The 21,966-nt window shown below is 50.0% G+C and overlaps 2 protein-coding genes across 2 annotated transcripts; one reads left to right on the top strand and one right to left on the bottom strand.

Moving 5' to 3' along the window:
• The first annotated feature begins 7,171 nt into the window (after window positions 1-7,171).
• LOC122374075 lies at window positions 7,172-13,721 on the top strand. Its single transcript, XM_043352598.1, has 3 exons — window positions 7,172-7,340; window positions 7,926-8,083; window positions 13,215-13,721. The coding sequence occupies exons 1-3, from the start codon at window positions 7,188-7,190 to the stop codon at window positions 13,279-13,281; spliced, it is 378 nt and encodes a 125-aa protein (XP_043208533.1). The 5' UTR covers window positions 7,172-7,187; the 3' UTR covers window positions 13,282-13,721.
• A 2,083-nt stretch (window positions 13,722-15,804) lies between these two features.
• LOC122374073 lies at window positions 15,805-17,843 on the bottom strand. Its single transcript, XM_043352595.1, has 2 exons — window positions 17,159-17,843; window positions 15,805-16,822 (listed from the first exon to the last, which is right to left on the bottom strand). Exons 1-2 carry the CDS (start codon window positions 17,749-17,751, stop codon window positions 16,459-16,461), a joined length of 957 nt encoding a protein of 318 aa, XP_043208530.1. The 5' UTR covers window positions 17,752-17,843; the 3' UTR covers window positions 15,805-16,458.
• Between the last annotated feature and the right edge of the window lie 4,123 nt (window positions 17,844-21,966).

Below are 21,966 nucleotides of genomic sequence, written 5' to 3'. Positions count from 1 at the left end.
GCACCCTTTAGGAGAATACATGTGCATTTGTATTTGTATTGTATTTGTATTTACATTTAAGAGCGATCCACATACAAAGTGCGTGGCGATTACTGCTCAGAATCCGTATCCGCGGTTGCTAATCTAATCATTCAAAACAGTTGCACATTCACTCACGTCAAAACTAGGACAAAACACTCTCAGGACAGCCTCATCGCTTTTACCCACCCCTATCCTATTGGTCAGCGACGATGTGCTGATTCATCGTCCACGATTGCGGCTTTAACAGCGCGGGCGAAGCGGGCGGGAGGCAGCTGCGACAGGTGAGGTGGCAGGCTGTTCAGCAGAGCTGCAGCTCGATAGCCAAACCGCCGCTTGCCCGTTTCCAGCCGTGGACGGGGAAGATGGAAGAAGTGATCTTGTCTGGATGGTCTCTCGCGGATAGCGCTATTAGCGACGAACAGGGCTGCTAGTTGCTCAGGTTCACGGCGCTGTATGACCTTGTGTGCGATGACAAGGGTGTGGAAATCGGACATACCGCGCGGGGACAACCACCCGAGTTTTGTTCGCAGGTCGGAGACATGGTCAAATTTACGGCGGCCGAAAATAACTCTAGCGGCGAAGTTAAGAATTTTTTGGAGTCGATCGAAATTTTTTTGGGACCCATTACCATAAACTGAAAGGCAGTACTGGATACGCGATACAACGAGTGCCGTCACGAGCGTTCGAATGATGCCATCTGGGAGACAGTGGCGCGCATGTGAAAGACCAATCAACAGTCCCGTACACCGGCGGCAGAGTTCAGAGACGTGTGCGTCCCATGACATAGTGCTGTCAAAAGTGACGCCAAGGTTCCCGACTTGTGCGCACGGTTGCAACGCTGCGTTGCGGAATGGTACTCTAAAGTCTGGTAATTTACGAAGATTTTGACGAGTGCCAAATACAATAAGCTGTGTTTTACTTGCGTTCACTTTGAGGGCGTTAGCGCAAAACCAGTCGTTGAGAGACGCGAGCGAGTCCTCCATGCGCGAGATGAGAACTTCGAGGTCCCGAGCTGGACCGCTAACCAATACTTGAGTGTCATCGGCATACTGAAACACTTTTGCGTCGCCCGCGTATAGCGATAAGTTGTTAGAGAAAATGGTGAAAAGAAGCGGCCCTAACGCAGAGCCCTGGAAGACACCCATGGCATTAGAAAGAGGCCTAGACAGCACTCTACGTCCGGATACATCTTTCAAAGACACGCTCTGAGTGTGTCCATGTAGATAGGCGGCGAACCAGGAAATTTCAATGCCGTGTAACATCAGTTTTTGCATCAGAAGATCGTGGTCAATCACGTCGAAACATTTACTGAGATCGAGAAGGCATAGCATTGACAAATCCCCCCTATCAGTGGCGGCCAGGATGTGTTCAGTGACAGACAGCAACGCGGTTTCCGTGGAGTGCCGGGGGCGGAAGCCGTGCTGGGAGGATGCCAGAAGGTGATTATGGGAGAGGTAGGCGTAGAGCTGCTGATGGACAATGCGTTCAACTACTTTCATGATTACAGGAACTAGGGAAATGGGTCGGAAGTTTGCGGGGTCTGAAGGGTTACCAGACTTGAACAGAGGGTGAACTATGGAATGTTTCCATGAATCGGGGATGTCAGATTGGATTAAGCAGGTATTGATAATATGCAGGATGACACCACCAATAGCGGGGAATCCGAATTTCAGCATGCGGACACACACGTTATCGGAGCCGCAGGCACTCGAGTTACGCATGCTGAAAATAATCCGCTCGAGCTCCCCCAGTGTTATCTCACGAAGTTGAAAACTGCATGCGCCGACACGGGTGAGACGCACATCCAAATCGGTGGGAGTGTTTTGGGCTCGGATCTCGTCAGCGACACGAGGACCGACAGATACAAAAAATGAATTTAAATCATCGGCAGATAGATCGGGCTGGACGTCTGGGCCGTCCTTCTTCGCGGCTACCACTGACCTGATGCACTGCCAAACTTTGTTGGGGCCCCGCTCCCCAATTTCCCTCCGTATCTCTATTCGCCTGTCTCGACGCACTGCCGCCCGGACTGAGCGGTTTAGGTCTCTGTATTCGCTCGAGTTGCGGCCTAGATGGCGAAGCGCAGCGCGACGTTGAGACATGAGGTTACGGGTGGCGGCGGAGACGGGAGGAGCGGTCGGGTTACGGATAGACACACGCTTGATTGGGGCATGGGCATCAAAAACAGGTACGAAGAACGACAAGAAAGCATGCCACTTGTCACTGACAGTTTCGGCAGAGAAGACATAATCCCAGTCGACATCGAGTAAGTCGTGATACAGTGCAGGGTGATCTAGGCGCTTAAAAGAGCGAGACGAGATAACGGCGGGCTTTTGACGCACTTTCGGCACATTGACAATCACGTCGATGATTTTATGGGGACTGAAGTGACAATAATTAACGCTGGTGTCACACACAAGTTCGCGTTTGTTAACAATACATACATCCAATAGAGAGCCGGAGGTAAAAGTTGGATTTGTTACTAGTTGATCTAAAGAATAATTCGATAAGAAGCTGATCAGATGTTGAGACGCGCGGAAATTCGGCCCCTTCAATAGGTCACAGTTGAGGTCCCCGCAGAGAACGAACGGAACTCTGGGGTAATCGATGAGGACCCGCTGCAGCTGGGCCTCGAGGTCCGTGAAGTCGGCGAGCAGGGCAGCCTCAGAGTGTCGGGGTGGCCGATAAAGGGAGCAGATGATTATCTGTTGGCCCTTGTCCAGCTTCAGCAGCGCCCACTGCGACTCCAGCTTGCTTTCGGAGCTCCCGCTGCCGGGGATCTTCAGTGTCATTGACGTCAAACTGTTTTTAGTGATGATGGCTACGCCGCCATAACCGCTGCCATCTGGGCGGTCCACACGACTGAGCGAGTAGCCCGGAATGACCAGGAGGCGTTTCGGGGTAGACGGACGTAGCCAGGTCTCGGAAAGCACCATTACGTCGTAGTTGCGGCGAGCGAGTTCGCAGGTCAGCTCTTGAAGTTTGGGTTTGATACTTTGAATATTTAGGGCGCCGATCAGCAATTTGGGCGGGTCGGTCGGCCGGCTGGACTGGAGAGTCCTCGATGCGGGGCGGGGTCCACATGCCGCTTCCGCAGGGCTGAGGGGGCGTGATCGATTAAGACAGCGGATGAGATACGCGGGAAGACTGCGCCGGATAGTCTCGGCTACTTCACGAGTGGTGTCGTTGCTTAGTCGGTCACGCACCGCCATCAGATGTGCCCGGTCGTATGCACGTCTGGCAGATTCAGCAGTGTGATCGTCCCGTCGGTGGTCGCTGGCCGGTGTTTGGCACTCTACACGGCGAGACCCGTTCGGGGCCCCAGTGCCGGAAGCAGTCAGCTGTCCGCTGCTCCCATGTCCCCTCGCACGCCGAGCGCGCCAGCCCGCGCGGCGGCCGCGCCGAGCGGGCCGCCGGGGCAGGGGGGAAGGGTCGGCCGGCATTGTTCGTTTAGCCGGCTACCGGCGTCTCAGGCGCCGGCCGGTCCCGGTAGGGGTTGGTCGCCATGACAACCGAGGACGGTTGGCAGAGGGCGGAGAAGTCGTTGAAAGCATCCGCGTCGGAAAGGAAATAGTCCTGCAGATATTGGCGATTTTCTTGCAAGCGAGAGCAGATAGACGCATAAAAATAACACCGTTGGATGCGTCTTTCAAAAATGCATCAATCTTCAACTGACAATGATTGCGTCTCTACGATGAATTTTCTGGTGGCTTCACGACAGCAGCACGGGTGACGGGTACCAAAAATTTTAAGCAATGAATAATATCCAGATCAGTTCACTCACAGGTCTGGTGACTTCAATGCAGATGCAGAGCAAGTAGTAGAACACTGAGAACACATGATTCCAATCACACCGAAGTTTTTCCCGCTCAAAATGCTAAAAAACCGCGGAGCGGCCGGGGTTCGCCTGTATAGCGCTCGACCCGGCGCGCGACATTTTTAGCCAGATCACGAAACCGGAAGTGTACGTTTCCGGTCTGGCAGCTTTTGCTGCCAAGCGTATCTTACATAGTCAAAAATTGAGTGGTTTGTCACATTTCAAAGCACAAACATATCAAAACCGCGAGGAAATGATCTTTCGATACCAACAACCTTTGCCACAGAGTGTCTCCTGTTGGTGCATGTACAATTTTCACGAACTTTTTTATTAACGTACCAGATATGATCTTGAATATGTGTAATTGTTCGGATTTCCATTCGACCGTAGCCTGCAAATAACGACCGTAGCCAATAATTCTCAAGAATAATGAACTCAAAATCCAGACCTCAGCTAACAGTTCAGTTCGTTCTGAGAGATCATGTTCTTTCTCTCATTATTTCCATAGGCGGCGGAACGGGGAGGGCACCGGGGCACCGTGCCCCCCTTTGATTTTGGCATTTTAACATTAGCCCTATGGGCGTTGCATGGAAAGAATGGGACCAAAAGTCGGCAGTGCCCCCCCCCCCTTAATTGAAGGTGTTCCGCCGCTACTGATTATTTCAGCTCACACGTGCTTCCCCTCCCCACAAAATCTTATATAGGATGCGACGAAGGTTTTGATGACTTCCGTCGACCGTTTATTTAAAGCAACTTGGCGTGTTTCCAATGTGCTCCTAAATATCGCGTTCCTTTCAACGAATTGTGTCCCTGAGTCTTTCTCTGAAGCGGAGATTATCTGAAAAGCTGACCTTTACCAATGGGGGTCACTGGCATGGGTAATTGTTTAACCATTGAACGGCGCATTTACTGAACGTCTAAGCATGAAGGTTTAGCTTTACAGTTGAGAGGTTCGTAGTTGCGCTGTTGGCATGCTCCAAGCTGGCAAGTGGCAACACATGGAAGGACGCTGCCTCACACTTCTAAGCCCCCGTTTTCACCAACAAGCGCTGGTGGAAGAAGTTTATGGACAAGTAGCGTCACGCATAGCCCCAATCAGCATGGTCCTCCTGCGTCTCAACCGTCGCCAAGATCGTCATGAAGAAAGCACCTGGGAAGTCTGACCGTTCTGCGGAGAATCTGAAGTCTTATTCATAATGATCACTCGGATAATGTTGTCCATTGATAAGGGAGGAATGCCCTTGGACTGAAGGCGCTTGACTATTGGTGCGGCCAAAATAACGAAAATCAGCAAGCCCAGAGCCCTCAGATTTGCACGAAACGGAGAATCTGGCCGGTAGAAGAGTGGAAACGGAGTAGGTATGTAGAAGCGGGTCTAGTTCGGCGACGAGTCTCCGTTTCAATGGATTCACCACACAGACCCCCAAAACGAGCATGGGCTGAAAACGCGGCCCAAGTTCCGACAGACTTCTGCGAAAAATTCTCGCCGCAATGGTATGTCGAACGATCACGATGTCCTAGCAGGGCCTGAGCTGAACCAGCTGGACGTGATCTAGCAAAAGACGGAGTCGATCCCGACTACTACCTAGAAAACATACTGAAAAGCGTGCATTTGGCATTATAAAGTCCACTACCCCGTGCTCCAACGGCGCATGGTGTCCCGCAGGTCGGACAGCATTTTCATGCTGGACGGTACCCCATCTCATCGATCTTCCGGAACTAGGTGGTGCCAGGACCGGCTGTCCGATATCTGGGGGAAGGACACTTGGCTAGGAACAGTCCTGGCCTAAATCCAATCGAATTATTTTGGAGGATAGTGCAGCAGGAGCTGGACATATACAAACTTTCCGGCGACCACGGACAGCTCGGAAGGGCGCTCAAGTCCCACGCGCCCCTTTTTCACATGGAGGACGTCCCTTTAATCTTAATAGGCACCCCTCTTTCCCATGTAAGCGCCCATTTGGTCATCAAAGGCGCCCCTATATGTCTCAGAGGCGCCCCTCTTTCTTGTGCAATGCGCCTCTTTTTCATATGCAATGCGCCCCTCTTTCGCATAAAGGTGCCCTATGGACATTACATGCACCCCTATGACCTTACAGGTGTCCCTCTTTCTCGTAGAGGGGCCCCATTGGGCTTCATAGGCGCCCCTCTTCGGCATGCAGGCGCCCCTCTTTCGTGCAGATGCGCCATTATGGCCATGACCTTCGTAGGCGCCCCTCTTTTGCATGGGGGCGGGAGCGGGGCGGGGGGCGGGGCGACCCCATAGTTAGGCCTCAAAGGCGCCCCAACAGGCCTAGCAGGCGCCCCTCTTCCCGTTCATCTATAGAGCCACGGCACCACCTTCCCTTAGGCGACGGCGCGCCCCTTGAGGGATGGAGCCTCTGATGACAGTTTGTCCGCACCACTCCGTTCAACGTCCCTGCTTCAGCAATGGCGGAATACATTACACGCCTGGTAGTGCGTTGGTATGCAATACTCTGCAGACAAGAATAAATAGCAGAAACCCCGGTAATGACCATTTTTGGAAAGGCAAAGAAATGGGGCATTACACTATGAGCCATAAAGCCAGACATTGTTGCTCACTCACGAATGGCATAGCAAAAAGGACGTAACTGCTCCATTTTTGACTACGTAAGATACGGTTGGCAGCTTTTGCTGCCACTTAAATATAACGCACGATTGGCGATGCTTAGAGAAATTGATGTCGCACCTAAGCTCTTCCCATTGATAATCACACATTTCTTTACAATAATCAATAATAAAAAGGTAACATTTATTCACACCACCTTCGCAACTGACTTTTTTGGTGTCCGCCGCACGACCGCAATCGCGCGCCCCTTGCACCCCCGCGATAAATTGTTTATTTCTCAGCACGTTCGCTTTCTCGATCAATAATTCGGAGCGCACATGACGTGCATTGTTTTGGTCTTCCATACGGGTGAGAAGTTTGAAAGTTCACCGCAACGTTTAGGAATGCGGCGCTATTTTGTCCTGTGGCAGCAAAAGCTGCCAAGCGTATCTAATGGGTTAAATGTAAAAATACAGTTTCTTTCTACACAGCAACTGAAAGAAACCTAAGTGACTTGTAGCCGAAGGTAGGTAAGAAAGCATCAGACGTGTAGGTACCTATTAGATACGATATTAAGTAGACACCTATCGCACCTATCCTGCAAAGTGAGCAAACATGAAACAGCTGACTGAGACAGCTCGGCCATCGGTCCTCGGCTATGTCCGGTGTCCACCCCTGCTGGCGAGGTGCTGGCGATCACGAAGCCCCTCCGTCGCACAGCTGTGCCGCTCCCATCACATGTGGGACCAGCTGGAGGCACCGGCGACACTCATTACTCTAATGACGGTCCGATATTATCGGGCCGTTTGGCAGCGCAGGGCTGACGGTGACCGTCCGTCTGTCCGTCACTACGAAACAGACCATCCGACAGGCAACACCATGGCTACGGGATACCTCCGCGTCACTCTGGTCGGCCTCGCAGCCATCGCACTGGTAAGAAACTGAGGAAGGATCGGGTAGAATGGGAACTAAGAGGAACGAAAGAGACTGGTTAGGGACTGCGTCGTTTCTTCTTGAGACGTGGATGGTAAGATAGACGGATAAACGGGAAGACCTGATAAGGAACTGCATGGCTTACTCTCGAGAAAGGAACAGACATAACTGAACTATCGACAAACGTGACTGGTGAGAAACTGTGGGAGGAAAAACGACGAAAACATCGGTAAGAACTGACAATGAGCAGACTCACTCTCGGGAAAGGAATAGCCAACTCCAACAAGGAACTGAGGACGGAGGAACCAGAGAAGCTGGTACGAACGGACGAGACCAGTAAAAACTTAGGTAAGAAAACGGGCAGAGCTGATAGCGAGCTGGAGCCTGGAAGGCAACAGATCGGCACGATAATGAACTGCAACTGGAACCGGACGGGACTGGTATAAGCACTCAGCTTGGAAATAAACGGGCAGTGGTGAGGAAAAATTGGGCAATAAATGTAAAAAGAAACACGTTTAGTCGCATAACCTCCTTTAGTCTGTGTCGGATAAGTCGCTAGTCCCGACATTATCCCGTCCTATGCAGGCGACGGTGTGCACGGGCTCGACGGAGGGTGAGCTGCTGGTGAACCGGAGGGCGCCCTCGGTGGTCGAGGTGCTGGACCGCCACATCTTCCAGACCGACTACCCCGATAAGGACTCCGTCCTCCAGGAGATGGCCAAAACTGCCTACGTCGACGTCATGTGAGTTGCCATTGTGATGACAAGGGACGTGGACAGATAGCTTAAGTAGATGTCTACACACGACAGATGTTCGAAAAATATGGCCAAGTTGTTTTTTGTCTTGAAGTCTTATAGGAAGCTCACGCGTATGATCGGTTTCAAGGACCGATTTATGCACTGGCGGATCCAGACTTGCGTTTTTGGGGGGGGGCCAACTCCTGCAAGTAACCAAACCTAGGGTACCCCCAAATCCTGTTTTCTCATCGGATTTAGGCCACTTATTTTTTCGTCACAGCCCTGAAACGATATTTTTTTTTAAACTAAAAATAAAAAAATATACAAATGGTAGCCCACCCAACCCGAGCCTAAATATTACTTTGAAAACACTTCAAATTGCTTTTGTCGACCAATTAGCCCGCTCCGGGTCGGTGCGTGGCGCAGCCTCCGCGGGCTGGGAGGTGTCGGTTGGACCCCCTGCCGTTCTTCGGCCCCTGATTAAGCTAGAGCTCGCGGAAAAAACAGGCGTGTTGCCCGTGAGTGACGAGACGAAGCCGATGATACCCGATTTTAAGGTCCTTGGTCATTGGTTGACCTTCCAGGGCGGTGTTTCACGGTCGTGCTGACAGCCGCTGACAGCGCATTCCGCGAGCTAAGGTCAGCCTTCGGTAGTGTTGTGGGTATAGGCTTGTTGATGTCTCCATTGAAACCAAAAGTGCCATCAGCGCTGGCAGCGGCTGGCAGCGTGCCGTGAAACACCGCCCAGGTCAGGTCACAGACCCAAAAGACGGGAAAATCAGGACCTGTCAGAACCTCCTAAAGTAAGGCTGAAATACGTTTTTTTGTGCTGATCACAAATTTCATGTTAGTTTGGATCATAGATAATGTCTTCATGCGTTTAGGCCATGTCGGGGCAGGTCAGGTCAGATCAACCAGTAGGGGTACTTATGGGCGTCCGTATAGCAGGTGTCCACTACCACTGGCAGCTACGTAACATGATACGAAGGCATCAAAACTACTTCGTAAATGTTCAAATGGCTGCAAAATGCTAAATTCAAAATCAGCTAAACGAAACTATCCTAGAAACATGCTAAACTCGGAAAAGTGCACCGAGGTCATCAAAGGTCAATGACCTGACTTGACCGTAAGGTGGCATTGGCATCCGCCCTAATGCGTGGGAGCAACATCATATCACATGTTTGAGCGTTTTAAACCACGAAAAAACTATAAAAGCGCGGATAATGTGAGCCGACATACGCCGAATCGCTATTCCGGCCAAACATGGCCTCCAACATGGCCAAACATATGGTGCGTTCGGAGAGGCACATTCCACGTGGAATCCGTTGAATATTCCATGCGCGCGGAATATTTCCGGAGATTAGCCGTTCAGAGAGATGATACGCCTCCGAACGCGCGGCACGGGGAATATTCCCGGGGACGGTGAATATTCCATGCTCTCCGAACGCACGGATAGTCTCGAGAAATAGGCCACAAGTCAAAGTTCACTTGGGTCAGGGTCATAAAATTTTCAGACTTTGTCACCATGAGGGTACTAAAGTTTCGTCGCGATCGGCTTCATGATACCTTACACGATAACTTCACACGTCGATCGAGAGTTAAAGCATGGATGAAGGAGAACCTGGGGATGAAGGTTCTTTCATCCATGGTTAAAGTGTGCAATAAGAACTTCTTGGGTGAAGACAAGACCAACACTTTTATCAAGCTCACAGATTTTTAATGATACGGTATTTTCTCTCTACCTACTACGCCCTTCTCACATTCATTTTTCTTAACCCGCGCCCTGATGGGGGGGGGCCATTTTGCCCCCCCCCCCTGTGGTTTTTCTTAAATAGCGAGAAAACGGCGGCGCGCAGCGCCGCCAAATTTTGGGTACCTTACCGGACATCAATTTGACACCTTCACACAAAATTTCAAGTCACAGGTCACCTCAGGTCAGGAGTTATTGAGGTCAAACTGAGGTCATGTTCGAGTAAAAATGAGCAATAAACATGACATCTTGAAACGCTCACCAATTCTACAGTTAACAAGCAATTTTAAAGTTCTTTATGTGGTTGTGTAGACAAAAGACGGGGCTACAAAACTGCTATCTCGGATTTTCGAAATTTTTGGATTTTGACCCCCAAAAATCAAAAAAATTGATTTTTTTTAGAAAAACTCAAAAAATTTCCAAAAAAAATTCGAATTTCGAAAAAACCGGAATATATGTGATAGTCCCTGCGCTCTTCGATATACATACCAAATTTTAGATCGATACCTCTTTTTTTGGCCAAGTTATAGCGAAAAAACTGTTAAAAATTGATGACGTCAAATTTTTGAACTCAATTTTTAGCAATTCTAGACCTCGTAGCGCAAAACGGAGACCACCATTGAACTCCCCGTGACGAGCTGCATCGAATCGATACCCATTTTATGCAAAAATATCAACTTTGAAATTTGACCTAATTTGACCTGACCTTGACCTGACCTTGACCTGACCTTGACCAAAACGTGACCTAAGCTGGCCCTAAAGTCTGTCTGACCCACATAATCGCATTTGTCATGTAAAATGGACCATAAAACATGTATCACACGACACTTTCATATTGTGACCCCCCAGTGACCTGACCTCTGTGACCTGACCTGGTATCAGTGACCTCAAATAGCAAAATATGTGTTTGAAGAACATTTCCCCATCGATGATTTTCAATGAAATGCATTTTACACGATTTTACAACGCATTTCTTGAAATGCCTGTAAACGGTGAAAATTCGACCTTTGACCTGACCTGTGACGTCATCGGTTTGACCGAGGTCAATGAAATTGGGTCACAAGGTAGTTCCCCGTTGGGGCTATCCAACACCGTTTACCGCTTGTCGCTATGTTGCGTGGTTCTCGAGATCTGAGGGGGGGGGCCAAAATGGCCCCCCCCCCCCATCAGACCGCGTTGCTCGGCAGACCCCATCTGGGCGCGGGTTAAGTGTTTTTGGGGACAAAAAATATATGTTGTTCCCCTTTCAGGCTTGGGGGCATGACCCCGTGGCCCCCCTGGATCCGCTAGGCCGAAACTAACTAGGTCGTTTTCAAACGGTCTGATATTTCAGGTCATAGTTTGCAAACGGCCGGTGTTTTCAGGTAGTTTCATATGGCCTGACTGGGCCAGGCCGTTTGCAAACGGACCGAATTTTCATACGGCCTGTAACATATATTCAGATTTCGACATCTGTCGTAGCATCAAATGCTGATGTGGCGCACTCAAAAGCCGGAATTGGTCCTTGGATGCCGTAAGGACCCTTTTAAGAAATAAGTGACCCGACTGACCCTTAGAGATTGGCCTGAGCTGTGACCGAAATAAGTCTTTTACCGTTTCGCAGGAAGGGACAAAAAGGTCCCTCATATGCTTCTTGTACAATTACGAAACAAAACAAGTTTTTTTTTCAACGAAAACTCAGTGAGTTTTCCTAAAAAATTTATTGCGCATATTCCGTGAATGAAAAGTTGCCGGGTCATGTCAGGTCAGGCTGCCACAGCAAGTTTGTTAACTTGACAGCTCAATCGATATTTATGCAATAAGACCTTCTCGGGTGACGATAAGACATGACGACACTTTATGAAGGAAGCTAGTAAACCCGGTAGTTTCTCCATAGGCGCGGGAACCGGGGGGAGGGGGCAGTGGTGGCAGCTTGCCCCCCCCCCCCCCAACTCTGGGGCCGTGCGGGCGGTGCCCCCACAACTTTCAGACAGAATACCGCTCCTTTTTGCAAATGTTTTCTTTTTTTGTTGAAAAAGCCAAGGGATGAAAAATAAGTGGCCTAAAACCGGCGAGAAAACTATATTTGGGGGATCCTAGGTTGATCTCTATCATGGTGTGACCTCCCCCCCCCCCCCGTCTAAAAGTAGTTCCCGCGCCCCTGGGTTTCTCTACGCTATTGAATCACGCTGCTGATTCTAGTAAGTATCTACTACACAACCTTCTCACATTAATTTTTCTTCGAGCGTTTTGGGGGGCCAAAAGATATGTTGGCCCCCTCTTTCAGGCTTTTTGGGCCCATGGCCCCGGTGGCCCCCTTGAATCTGCCAGTGGGGGCGGTGCCCCCACAACTTTCAAACGGAATACCGTCCTTTTTTGCAATTGTTTTCTTTTTTGTTGTTGAAAAAGCCAAGGGATGAAAAATAAGTGGCCTAAAACCGGTGAGAAAACTAGATTTGGGGGGACCCTAGGTTGATCTCTATTATGGTGTGCTCCCCCAGTCTGAAAGTAGTTCCCGCGCCCCTGACTTTCTCTACGCTATTGAATCACGCTGCTGATTCTAGTATCTACTACGCAACCTTCTCACATTAATTTTTCTTCAAGCGTTTTGGGGGGCCAAAAGATATGTTGGCCCCCTCTTTCAGGCTTTTGGGGGGCCATGGCCCCGGTGGCCCCCCTGGATCCGCCAGTGGGGGCGGTGCCCCCACAACTTTCAGACGGAATACCGTCCTTTTTTGCAACTGTTTCTTTTTTTTTGTTGAAAAAGCCAAGGGATGAAAAATAAGTGGCCTAAAACCGGTGAGAAAACTAGATTTGGGGGGACCCTAGGTTGATCTCTATTATGGTGTGCTCCCCCAGTCTGAAAGTAGTTCCCGCGCCCCTGACTTTCTCTACGCTATTGAATCACGCTGCTGATTCTAGTAGGTATCTACTACGCAACCTTCTCCCATTAATTTTTCTCCAAGCGTTTTGGGGGGGGGCCAAAAGATATGTTGGCCCCCCCTCTCAGGCTTTTGGGGGGGCCATGGCCCCGGTGGCCCCCCCTGGATCCGCCAGTGGATTTATGCTGACTAAACCTGGCAACGGACTTAACTATATTTTGGGGTTAATGCAAGATAAATTCTCAGCGAATGAAATACTAAAGCAGCTCGAAATGAACATTGGCTGGGCCTTTCTAAATCAAATAAGAAAGCATGCAAACGTTCTAATGTTTTCTTTGAAAACATTCAAAGAAACGTTCTAGCTGAATATAAAATATATGCGTTCAGTTGGAAATTACTACCGTGAACTTACTGGATTTTCAGCCTCACAAACGTTAGTAAGACAAAAAGACATAAATAGTACTTAAGTTTAACTGAAATGAATTTACGTTAACGCCTCTTGACGCCATTTTTTCGTGTTTTCCAGGTGTCAAGGATGTGTGTTCGGGGACGACAGCTGTGGCCCGGAGGAGAAGGTGTCATTTGCGTTATAAATAATTTTGCAGAGAAGTGAAGGAAAAACCGTGCAATATGTGCTCCGTGTTGGTATGGATAATGAAACGCTTTTACCATGCCATTGTGGCGGCTTAGAGCTAACACTGTCGTTTGATAATCCTTCAAATGTCACTGCATGCATACCCGCTGAGACAATGATCATCATGACGGCTCTCTTTACTTTGGATATTATTAAATCCAAGTCTGTGCAAAAGCCATGTTGACATCATGTATTGAGAACGGAACCCCTCTTAATCAGTGATCACAGCGGTGTAGCCCACACATAGCGGGGCTTGAGTCAAGGTTTTCGGGAGGGTAACGGTACATACGATCCTAACATTTGCAATGTGATTAGCAATGAAGTGTGAAGAATGGGAACAGCGATTGCATTTTCGCAACTCCTGTGGAAAAAGCCAATGAATATATTTACGTGTCCGAAGTGTGTCTCCCACTTCCCATGCAGCTCTACTGTAAACTTTCACATTTTTATTGTATTTATTATACCTACGAGTATTTGTTCACGAATACGTGATTTCCTTCCTCGTATAATGTTCACAGTAGCTATTCGCGTTTTAAAACCATCGTTATTTTCTATGCTTTATATTCGAGCTGCTACCGGTTATGATTCGATACTCAGCAATCAATTAAAGTTCTGTAACAATTAGTGAATGAAAACATAGTTACGGTTCAGAATTCAGATGAAGTCTCATTGGCTCTTAATCGAATTGCGAAAGTTTGTAAATAAAAACGTAACTTTTACTCAGCCTAACAAACCGTGACAGATATTAGAAGTCAGCCAACAAAAGTACCGTAAAATCTCAGCATGCAATCCCCAATAAAGTGCGCATTAATCACGGATCGTTCGGCGGGGTGCTCGGGCAGCGTTCACGGTTGATCGCGCGCGTGACCGGCCGGTCAGCGGTTCGCCGTTCCGCTCGGCAGATCACCTGGGCCGGCAGCGCTGACTGAGAGAGACTCGGGAGACTGCTCAGAGACTGGGGAGACTGCTGAGAGACTGGACGGGAGACTGCCGAGAGACTGCTGAGAGGCTGCCGGGGAGACTGCCGCACTGTCTAGAAGCTGCCAGCCATAACTGTCCGGGAGACTACGAGTGCTGCCAGGGAGACTGCCAACGCTGCCAGGGAGACTACGAGCGCTGTCAGTCTGCCAGCGCTGCCCGGAGAGTGCCAATGTATCAGAGTGAGAGGCGGTGAAGGCGACCCGGTGACCCCACGGACAGTGCAGCAATGCCAATGTGAACCCGAGCGGCCATATGACGCCGGATAGGTGGTCGGGAGACGGGAGCGAGGCCCGGTCACAGAGCTTACCCAACACGGTCAATGGGGACGAAATTGAGCCAACAGAAGAGTAAAAGATGGTCTGTTACAAAATCGAAAGGCCTTTGGTATCAAGACATTCAAGCTGAGTTCATGTTGCAACCACAGTGTATATAAATAGTTAGTAGCAACCATCCAACAAATCATTTTTCTTTTGACGGAGATAGGGCCAAAATCGGAAATACCTAGCAGATGTTTTTATAGATAACGTAAGTTAGCAACAATCATATCATTTCTAACGCCATTATTTCACCTTTCTTTAGTCATTTTTCCCTTTCTTTTTATTTAGATTATTACAGAGGTGTCCAATACAAAGGTAGGGTGGGAACGGGGAGACATTGTGTTGAGTCGACTTCCGAGTGATGCGCCACCGAGTGACCGGGTCCATGCTGTTTTGACAGGAGAGCGAGGATGAGACAGGCCATCCGTCCCAACAAACGGTTATTCCTGTATCTATTGTTATTTATTATTATTTGCTGAAGCATCTTCTCCCGTTTGACTGCTAAGGGGTGACTGTCAGCCCGCATCAGTGCATTATTGTATGGTGAATGATCTCGGATCAGCTCGGATCAGCCCGGATCAGTGTATCACATCAAGTATGGTGAATGTGATGTGCTGGTCTTTTTTATATACAGGACTGATGACATTTCTATCGCTTTGTCTGACACTGACGCCTGTAAATTGTAATAGTTACACGTACGTTTTGGATTACGAGTTTTACAGGGCCAACAATCCATGAGTTGACAAATCAGAACACATCAAAATGACAATGAAAACTGTGCCACCACTACAATACGATATGAACTCCGCATGTGACACGGCTTTAGCAGCGTCTCTGGCGCTGAATGAAGGGCAGAACACACCGTTCGCGCGGATAGGTCGGATTTGGGTCACGCCATCGAGGCATTGGGCCACGTATTAGCTACCACATACGACAAAAAACATACGACCGACGTGGCCGTCATGGTGGGAATGGTTCAAGTGAATATCTGCTCGGATAGATAGTGGGCCATGATGCATCACCGCGGTGATGCATCATGGTACCGCGGTACCAAACGAACGTACCCATTCAGCTTGCAAAAACGTTCAGTTGATGGACATCAGTTTGCAGCCGAACGAACACGTCTCCATGCTACAACGCTTTGCTGAATTTATCTTGCGAGTTTTCTTTTGTTCGGAGTGTGCTTATTATCATACCAACTCGTTTTATTCGCCTTTTATGTAGCTTGTATTATATAGAATATGCATGACGGCATGTATGCACAGTTGTGAGAAATATGTGTCCGATGTGCGTACATGCCGAACGCAGGTGGCTTTGTACCTACGCTGCGCTTGTAAGTTGGGGTCAACTGTTCATCAATAAATCATAGATGATGTCTTTGACCAATGTAGGATAAGACACTGGTCCCAGGGCGAAAGTCGTCAACATGAAAACTAGGTCGGGCTTGTTCTGCGAGTGCTATTGGAAAATATAAGAACAACGGTTTGTTGTCGGGTCGTAGTTTTTTTATTTTTAATGTATGCCTGCCTGTTAATTTCGAATGGGATAATGAAACAAACCAAATGCTTATTTGTAATAATGATCATCGCAATTCAATTGATTGGAAAAAACTTGAACTGATACAATGGACAGCCTTGTCCCAGTCAAGAATATGCAGCGACATACGGCTTACAATGACGTGCAACTAGGTAAGCACTTCTAACTGTTTGAGATCCTATAACTCTACTGTTGAAGTCTAGATTAACTTACACTCTTCCCCGAGAAAAACACGGGCGCAGTTGTCAACTGATCGGCATGAAGCTGACCATATCGCTCCCGTGGAGCCCTTCAGCGGCCCCCTAGGCGACGCGGTACATGCGGCACGCCTTGAATCCGGTGAAGAGCAGGCCGGAGCGCCAGATGCCCACCACGCCGTACACCAGGTTGTAGGGCGTGTCGATGTTCCAGTTGTCGCTCCAGCCGGTGCGGCCGGCGCCGGAGCTGCGCGGGTCCTGGGTAAAGCAGTTGTCGTAGTTGACGCGCCAGTTGGCCATCAGCAGGTTGCACTTCATGAAGTCGGTGGTGGTGAACCAGGCGCTGTCCGGGTCGGCGAGAGCGGTCACCACGTGGTTCGGCGGGCAGAGCCGCTGGGTGGTGTCGGCGTCCAGCTCCACGGGCACCACGGCGGCCACCTCCTGGGAGACGCGGAACTCGGTGCCGTACCTGCGGCGGAGACAGGAACGCGTCAGGGGTAGTATGCGAGCGCGGGGCAGAGTCAGGTCTGGTCGAGGGGTAATCAAACCTGGTCTGGGAGGGAGGAGGCAACGTCCTGGAGGGCTGGTCTGAGGAGGTATACATGTGAGGACTGGTGTGAAGGGATTGTGCACGGTTGGTCTGCGGAGGGTCAGGGGTGAGCTGAGGGAGGGCGAGAGACATGTCTGGGATAAAGAGGGGTAGCTTCAGGGTCGCCCGGGCCGGTCTGAGAGCGGCAATGTCGGGGCTGGTCTAGGGAGAACAGCAGACGCATGGCATAAATATATAGATAGGGACTCGACTCACATGTAGCAGCGGACGTAGTCCAGGTCGTTGACGGTCGTCTCGGCGTTCTGGATGCCGGTGAGGATGTAGCGGCTGCACTGGCGCTCGGCCACGGTCGTCGGTCCGTTGCAGTCCAGTCCCCAGCGGTAGTCGGGGTCGGCGGACACCTCTGCCGGGTAGCTGGCCGGCGCCGACACGTAGGCGGTGAGGGTGTGGCCGTAGCTGCGGTGCGGCACCCGCTGGCCCTGGCCCTGCCGCCCCACCTGGTAGTAGTCCCAGCCGGCGCGCTCCACCAGGTTGACGCTGAAGCAGCCGGTGATGACGTTGGTCGGCTGGCAGGAGCGCTTGCCGTCCGGCCCCGGCGCGCGCTGCAGGTTGAAGCCGAGTGCGTTTCGGTAGAGCGCTCGCGCGGCGCACTCGCCCGGGCCGGCGACAGAGAGGGTCTCGATCACCGACCCGGAGGCAACCATGTCTGGCGGACTGTCCGGGTGGAAGCCGCGCGCCACGACCTGCTGGGCGCTGACCTCGGGTAGCTGTAACACGGTCAGCAGCACGGCCAGCAGGACTGGAACGGTCGGGGAGGATGGATCCGACACTGGTCTTCCACGCGCCATCTTTAGACCGCTCTGGAGGAGCTCTCAGCAGCGTCTCACAGCGTCCCTCACACCGGTGCGCCTACAGTTACTGCGGACCGCAGGGCCCGCACAGGCACTCTGAGTGACCAGTGCGTGTGCGTGGCTTCCAGGGAAGGTGGCGATCGATGCAAATTATTTACGCTGTTGGTCAGTTGTCGGGACAATGCCTTGCGCGAAAGATCAATGCCATAGCAATTAGTAGATATGACACCACTGTTCCAATACATCATGTATGCAATGTGTATGAAGGATAATTACTAGGTTTTGACAGGAGAGATGATCAGGATAAATAATACAAAATGACAAATGTATTCGCCTATCATGTACAACGGCAAAACCATCGTTTTGACATTTGGTATTTGAACAGGACAAAGTCCAGTCATGTATTATTTGTATCGTGCATTATTTTTTTCGTCTGTTTTAACTTATGATTTTAAATTTACCTTTAGAGTGTTGTCAAAAAGCCGGTGCCAGGTGGTCGGTATCCAGCAGCCTCGAGGGCCTTCGATGACCCAACCGGGATGATAGGTGGCCCCAGGCAGGGCATAAGCCACCAGACGTAGCGGCGCAGCGGATCACCTGACATAAAGTGTCGGCTGCACGGCGGATCACGTGACACGGGGCGTCGGCGTCAGCTGCGTGACGGGGCGCTCCGTGACGCGGCGGTGACGTAACGCCGGACGGACGGGGAATGTTAGCTCAGCCCCGTCACACAGGCAGGGGAGAGGGGGAGGTAGAGGGGAGTCATAGAGAGAGAGAGAGAGAGAGAGAGAGAGAGAGAGAGAGAGAGAGAGAGAGAGAGAGAGAGAGAGAGAGAGAGAGAGAGAGAGAGAGAGAGAGAGAGAGAGAGAAAGAGAGAGAGAGAGAAAGAGAGAAAGGGAGAAAGAGAGAGGAGAGGGAGAGGGGGAGAGAGAGAAAAAAGAGAGAGAAGAGAGAGAGAGAGAGAGAAGAGAGAGAGAGAGAGAGAGAGAGAGAGAGAGAGAGAGAGAGAGAGAGAGAGAGAGAGAGAGAGAGAGAGAGAGAGAGAGAGAGAGAGAGAGAGAGAGAGAGAGAGAGAGAGAGAAGAGCGTTTGTCCGTGATTTGTATCGAAGCAAATTTTAGGGTGATTGAATACGAAATGCTCAGATGTTGACGAATGGTAGAGGAATGTCTACTCTAATGTTTATAAAATTTCATTTAAATCATTCAATGACTCCAAATGATAAAGAATACAGGATAGCCGCATGCCAAGGGGACAATAAATGACAATTAACGTTGAAACGTATTAGGCACTTATCTAGAATAACAATTTACAGTAACACCAGCTAACCCGGGCCCAATTGGTTGAGGATGGTATGGGGTCCCATATAAATACAGCCGATCACTTGCAGCCTTCTGCCCTGATTATTAGCCCCGGTGGGTTTCTCCACCTTCTACATCATGACGACCTTGGACACTGCAAGTGACTGACAGAAAGTGACCTGTGACCTTTGAACTGTGACCTTTGACCTGTTATCACCGACAACTAGCGAGCATCATTGACATGAGGACGTCATTTTAGCAACCAGTGACCATTGGTCTCTAAAAGGTCACCTGTGACCACTGAACTGTGACTATATTGACCACTGATCGCTGACCACTGACCGGCCACCTCTGACCATTGACCACTGTTCGTTGACCAGTTACCTGTGGCCGTTGACCGGTCAGCGGTAATCGTTGTAATCGGTTATAAATGACCGTTGACCGGTGACCAGTGACTAGTCACCAGTCACCTGTGACCACTGACCACTAGCCAGTGACTGATCACCTGTGACCGTTAACCACTGACCACTGACCGCTGACCACTGACCATTGACCGGTGACCACTCACCTGTGACCGCTGACCGACCGCCGCGGCGTCACGGTCGAGCTCCCTCAGCCGGTGAGTTTCGCGCTCCGGCCGCCAGGGGCGCTCTGGTCGGCGGGCCGGTGGACCGGCAGGTGTGTGCCGGGTGGTGGCAGACAGTACGGTGGTGAGATCGACAGGGTGTGAGCGAGGGAGGGCTGTGAGGTGCGCCAGAGGCCCGGAGGAACAGCGGCACTGAATTCAGGTGAGCAGAGGGGTCAGTGACGCCGCCGGGCATGCTTACGGTGAAATGATAATGCGGCGATATCGGGAGCCGTGAAAAATAATATCATACATATGATAAATAGGATGCATTTGTGTTTCACGTTTGTGTCCTACTGTGTTACTGGTAGTTAGGTAAATAGCCTTCCAGCTAACAGCCATTACCAGCGCTCTGCCACTTGTGCTCCAGTCATTTTTTAGACCTATTATATGAGACACTCCCTTTGCACCATTTTCTGTGACGATGCTAGCACAGTTCCACTTATTGCTGGAATTGGGTTAGAATTTACGACTATTTTCTAATCTCTGGACAGCACAAAGAGAGGAATATTCAGTATGGCTACAAAGGCTGTGAAATGATGAGCCGAAAACAGGATTGTGCGGCTCATTCAGTAGGATTATCTTCTCTCTCCCTCCGCGGAAGCTCCTGGTTCTCTCCAGACCGGTTTATCCCACCGCGGTAATTATCCTCACCGGGACGACCGTCAGGAATCGTGTGTCGATAGTCGTCGAAGTCGTGCACTTAGATGAAGCAAAAAGGCGATATCTGCCTATGTCAAGGTAACATCTGCCATCAGACGGCTTTATCCACTGATAAATGGGGTATATTTCCTCCCAGGTTTGCGATAGTTGGTAGACAGTTATGAACTTCATAGGTATAGTGGTCAACGTGAAATGATCTAAAGATAAGCTGAGTTGAGATGTAATTGCATTCGACATGTACTTATCCGCTGTATGTATCATATGCATGCTAGATCAGAAAACATCCACGACTGACGACGAAGGCCAGTTCAAAGAAGGCCAGTTATCTCCCCCATCATCTGTTTTCCGGTGCTGACTAGGAGAGCCACACCACTGCCCCGCCGGGGAACATGGCGCCACCCCACCGACTCGGGTTCCCCACCGAGGGTCCCGCCCGACACATACCCGACTGAAGTCCCCCTCCGAGGGTCCCGCGGCCCCAGCCGTGTTTCCGGCACCATCTGAATGTTATCAGCCTCCGTTCGTGAGCTGTTCTGTCTCTATCACCGTCCGGTGACCAGAAGGGGAGAGACAGACGGCCGCTGGCCAGCTGGGGATGGTCTACGAGCGTGACCGGCCGCGGCGTGCGGCGCATCCAACGGTACCTGGACGGTCAGACGGCTCACACCGCTGTGCGGTGTTTCCCGTGATCACAACGCCGCGCAGTGTTCCTCGTATTCCCCGTCCCGGATCGAGGGAATGATATGGGAGAAAGACCTCAGAATGATGTGAGAGAAAAGCCTCAGACAGCGGTGCCTCACCTAAGCTTGGATAAGCTTGTGGTTAGCAGTTTATATCCTCATTAAAGTACCGACGAAGGTAATCATGTGATAATGAAGTCAGGAAGGCCAATGGAGTCGGTGGGAAAACGGCGCTCAGCTGTGCACACCGTAAAGACGTGCTTTGGGTCAATATCAATACGGCCTGCGACCATACTCAGTCATGATCACCGTGATAAAGGTGAAATATCGATGTGAACTGAACAATTCTAGCGGGAAGATAACATTTCATATTTCAGTTAAAACTGCATTTAAATTCGTATTTTATCCAGGCTCACAGTCCCTGCGTTTGCTCGTCAGACCGTTGACCTGTCTGACTGGACTGCGAGGTCGACCGATGACGGCACAGGTGTCTACTGTCTGTAGGGGTAGGGGCACACCTGTGGATCCACCGTCAATGGGATAAGTTGGGGGCTGACTCATTACATTGGAACTTGCATAAAAGGCAGCGAATTCTCATTAGCTGTACATAATATGGTGACTACATAACCTACGTTTATATGGATTAGATGTAACAATATTGAATAAGTTCTCATTTTATGATTTTGACAAAAATTTATTTAGGATTCAGTTAACGGCAAGCTAAGATGGATTGGTTTTTACTTCAATTGAAATATCATCATCTTGGATTTCAAATGTCATGTAATAGATATTCAGCTAATCAATGTTAAATTAGTTTTAAATTAATCAATAAAAAATAATCATCAGTCAGTTAGTGGCCAAGAACGGATCAAATCCTGGAAAGAAAATGTGATCTCTCTCCCTTACTCTCAATCTCTCACTTGTCTTCTTTCTTTGCTCTCCTC

This window comes from Amphibalanus amphitrite, unplaced genomic scaffold (genome assembly GCF_019059575.1).
Source record: "Amphibalanus amphitrite isolate SeventyFive unplaced genomic scaffold, NRLGWU_Aamphi_draft 001598F_arrow, whole genome shotgun sequence".
Taxonomy (NCBI): Eukaryota; Metazoa; Arthropoda; class Thecostraca; order Balanomorpha; family Balanidae; genus Amphibalanus; species Amphibalanus amphitrite.
The sequence above is the reverse complement of the archived record's forward strand: the minus strand, read 5'-3'. Positions and strand labels throughout refer to the sequence as shown.